The following is a 4,267-nucleotide window of genomic DNA, read 5'->3' as shown; positions in this document are numbered from 1 at the left end:
TGGAACTTGTGGCTCAGAGGGGATTGTTTCAGCTGTGTCAGGGTTCTGGTTGGGCTCCAGGGAAGGGATAGGTATCTCTTAATCATCCCTGGAAAACTTGGTGATGAGGGGATGACATCTCCAGAATGTCTGGAGTTTTCTTCAATCAGTCAACCAATTACTCAATAAGGATTTATTTTGTACCTACTATGTGCCAGGCATTGTACTAAGTCCTTCAATTGACTGGTATCTCAAACTTTCAAATCACAGACTCAAAGAATGTCCAGAAAGGTCCATTCACCCAGTTTCTCCATGGTGGAAGCTTGACTTTTTCTTCTGCCTCACCTCTCATAAAGAAGTCTTGCTGATTCTATCTCCCCATTCAGAAGCCAGCAGACTGACTGAGGGGGCAAGGTGATTAAATTGAATCACAGAGAAAGGGCTCAGGAAGGCCAGAGTTGAGAGATTCCTTTTAAGGTACTTGGGAGTCAGGAAGATTTTCCTCTCAGGGTTGAACTCACTAAACTCTAGAAACTTGGATAAGAGAAGCCAAAGGACCAGTTTTGGATTTTAAGATGCCATGTATAATGCAAAGAGTTGAATGTGAAGTCAGAGGACCTGGGTTCAAGTCCAGACTCTGTTATTTGCCACCTGTGTTACCTCAGGTAAGTCACCTAACATCTCTTGACCTCTGTTTCCTCATCTATAAAATAAGGGAAAATTGGACTATGTGAATATTACATAAACTCTTTCCAGCTATACTGTAAATTTGTGATCTATTCTCCTTTCCATTTCCTCTCTACAGCAAAATAGCCTCCTAACATATTTTCCTACCTCCATTCCTACCCACTCCAATCTGCTTCATACCAATGTCTAATCTTTTTCTGCACCTATCCAAACAACATCTAGTAGTGTCATCTCTTTGCTTAAATTGTCTATGACAATTTAAAATTCAGTTAAAATTCAAACTTTTTTGACTGACTTTCCAAGCCCCCTCTAATTTGTTACTACCCTATATTTCCAGTCTTATAATTACTCCCTTCCATAATCTCTGTAATTCAAACTGGACTACTCTTCCCTCTTCATATCTTTTCTATATGATTTCCCTTTGCCTGAAATACCCTTTCTCTCACCTACTGGTTTTCTGCCCATCCTTTAAAGTTATTTTTCAAATGCTACCTCCTCTATGAAGCTTTCCCTGATCCTCCTGCTAGTCATGACTTTTTTCTCCTAGAACCTCACATAGCACTTTGCTTAGCTCTTCTCTTTAAAAAACAAAAAACTTGTCATGTATTAGCATGTATTATAGTTATCTGTATTAATTTTTATCCCTCTATTAGACTTAGCTCTATGAAGGTAGGGTCCTCATATTATCTAAATGTTATATCTCTCCCAAGTGTTTAGTATAATACTCTGCACACTGAAACTCTTAATAAATGCTTGTAGAATGTTGAAATCAATATTTCAATGAAATGGAACCTACATTTCTAATCAAACCCACCCCTATTTTTCAGATGAGGAAAAGGAGGCCCAGAGAGGGCAAGGTCAAGTTATGAATTGACCCCAGGTCTCTTGTCTCCCAGGGCAAAGGTTCTGTCCATTATATATCAGAATGGTGTTATGGTCATTCCCTCCCATCCCACCCCCCTCACCTCCAAAGAAAGAACCTCTTTGGGGCCTCACACCTTGAGAGGCAGTTTTACTGGCACCCAGAAGAGGGACAGGATGAGGCAGGACAGGTCTGGAGCCTAGAGCAGGCCAGTTGTGGTGGGGAGGAAAGCTCAGTTCCTTCTGGCCTCCCTTTCAGCTCCCTCTCCCCTTCCACCTTTCCCTTGACCCAATCCAGCTCTACAATGTCCATGGCAACTGGAAGTCCTCAGGACCCAGTGGGCAGCAGTGAGTGGCCTCAATGTTCTTCATATATTTCTGAGCCAGGAATATTGCAAGTCTCTTCTGTTGGAAAGGGGACAGGTCCTCACCCACCTTCCAGGGGAAGTCTGGGCCGTGGGGATTTGGGGAGGTGCTTTGATTCTTCCACCTTAATTTCTTTCTGGACTTATTGTTCTTAGTCTTATACTTCTGCAATATAGTCAAGCACCATTTGCCATCCACACAATATTTCTGGCACACGGCAGCCTCTTGCTCTGGGTTAGCTGCCTGCAGCCAGTGTTTCACAGCCGCCACAGTCTCATCCGTCATCGCTCTGGGGTACCGGTATTTTAACAGTTTCAGTAGCAGGTAGTTGCCTCGGTTGCCCTCCAAGTCGATAGCGCGGGGGGCCTGATCGTCATTGTTCTCCGAGGAGAGAGCCTCAGTGTTGACCGCTTCATCCAGCATGCGGCGGATGAGCAGCACAGGTCCTGGATAACAGCAAAGCTGCTCTGCCACGTTGAGGTTGAAATGCTCCCGCACAGTGCGTTCTACCAATCCGTTGCAAAAGGTAGGTAGCACTTTCAGGGCCAGCGGCATGAGATCGTCAAAGGGAGCGTCTAGCACCAGCGCACCCAGCTGCGGGTAAGTCATGGTGGCCCACGTAGCCGTGAAAGTGCCAATGGACCAGCCATAGATCACAACGCGCTCAGGTAGAAAGTTCAATCTGTGCAAAGCGTATTTGACTACCACATCCATGGCATTGGCGTCGTTCTGTGGTGAGGCATCGCTGCTGCTCCCAGCGAAACCTGGGTGGTTCCAGCCCAGGACCGAGTAGCCAGCCTCCAGAGGCGCCGTAAGACAGCCCATCTCATAGAAGCCTGCGTTGCCCTCGCAGCAGATGACTAGGTGCAGGCCGAGGTTCCAGCTGCCAGGCTGCTGGCGTCGGTCCAGAAACATGGTGTCAATTTCTTTGCCATCACAAGCCTTCAGCTTAGCCCGCTGTCCTTTATACCTGTCCAGGAGGAGAGCTTGGCCCTCGAGCAGCATCGGCAGCAGCGCTTTGGTAGTGATGAACATGGACCCGGGATAGACGAGCCAGCGGCCTAACGAGTGTGCCAGCGCATAACTGGCCAGCTGGATCTGGGAGCCACAGCGGCTGCCTTGCGGAGTAGCCTGCATCAACAATACACCCTCAGCAGCCTCAGCTCTACTCCGTGCCGGGTGGCCATTGCTTTGGGTGCTTACCTCATCCCAGAGAAAGTCCACCGGCCAGCTCCTGAAATCATTGTAATTGTCGTCAATTAAAGTTTTAAACACGTGCCCAAGTGACTTTGCGAAGCAGTTCATACACATAAGCAGCAACGGGCAGGAGCTTCCATAGCGGGGTAGCGATAGGGATGAGGTTAGGGATGACATGGGGAAAGTACTAGGGCTAGGGAGGTTTGAGGAGGAAGAGGGAGAGTCTACAGAAGCCCCAAGGGACCATCAAATGTCAGGCATCACCTTGGAAGAAGCAGTTGAATGGCTGGTCAGCTTCTGTGGTTTCCATTCTTTGCCATTCTCCCCCATCTCAGAGTAGATGCGGCTCTGAGCCAGCCTGACCCTCAGTCCCCTTATAGGGGCTGCCTTTATGACCTGTGCTAAGTCATCAGTTAGGGGACACTGAAGGCCAGACAAGAGATGGTGATGGGGGTGGTCTGCTTTGTGAATTAGCATTGGTCCAGAACTGGTCAAAACAAAGAAAAAAAGAAAGGAACCATGAGAAGCTCTAGGTCATGAGTTTTTAAAGGTATGGGGACTGGCCAGATCTTGCTCCTTCAAAACATTCAACACTTCTAAATTAAAATCTCAGGACATCTAGGTGATGCAGTGAATAGAGTGCCGGCCCTGGATCAAGGAGGACCTGAGTTCAAATATGCCCCTCCCCCACTTACTAGTTGTGTGACCATGGGCAAGTCACTTGACCCTGTTTGCCTCAGTTTCCTCATCTGTAAAATGAGCTAGAGGAGGAAATGGCAAATCACTCAGAAGAGAGGCAGCTGGTGTTTTAGATAGAGTTCTGGACTTAGAGGCAAGAGGAACAGAATTTGAATCCCGCCTCAGACATGTAATAGTTTGTATGACCTTGAGCCTAGTCACTTAACTTTTTGGGGCCTCAGTTTCCTCATCTGTAAAATGATGTCCTCTAAGGTTCCTTGCATCTCTAAATCTACGAACCTATGATCTTCTATCCTAGACTGTGGGTCATGTGAGTGTTAGGTGTAGAGAAGGGTGTATGTTGAGGCCCCGGAGTCCTGGATTTAGAGTTGGAAACTTGGTTGGAATTTGAACTCTGCTAGTTACTATATGTGTTACTTTGGACCAGTTGCTTCCCCTCTTGGGGTCTCAACTTCCTCTGCAAAACTGGGGGGGGGTT

The 4,267-nt window shown here is 47.1% G+C and overlaps 1 protein-coding gene across 1 annotated transcript; it reads right to left on the bottom strand.

Annotated features, from left to right (window-relative positions):
- Positions 1–1,634: 1,634 nt before the first annotated feature.
- ABHD16B (abhydrolase domain containing 16B) lies at positions 1,635–4,031 on the bottom strand. The gene has a single exon (XM_078149910.1). The coding sequence runs from the start codon at positions 3,265–3,267 to the stop codon at positions 1,828–1,830; it is 1,440 nt and encodes a 479-aa protein (XP_078006036.1). The 5' UTR covers positions 3,268–4,031; the 3' UTR covers positions 1,635–1,827.
- Between the last annotated feature and the right edge of the window lie 236 nt (positions 4,032–4,267).

The sequence above is a fragment of the Phascolarctos cinereus genome, unplaced genomic scaffold (assembly GCF_003287225.1).
Source record: "Phascolarctos cinereus isolate Bilbo 61053 unplaced genomic scaffold, phaCin_HiC Scaffold_2;HRSCAF=192, whole genome shotgun sequence".
Classification (NCBI taxonomy): domain Eukaryota; kingdom Metazoa; phylum Chordata; class Mammalia; order Diprotodontia; family Phascolarctidae; genus Phascolarctos; species Phascolarctos cinereus.
Note: the sequence above shows the minus strand (reverse complement) of the source record. Positions and strands in the feature narration are given on the sequence as shown.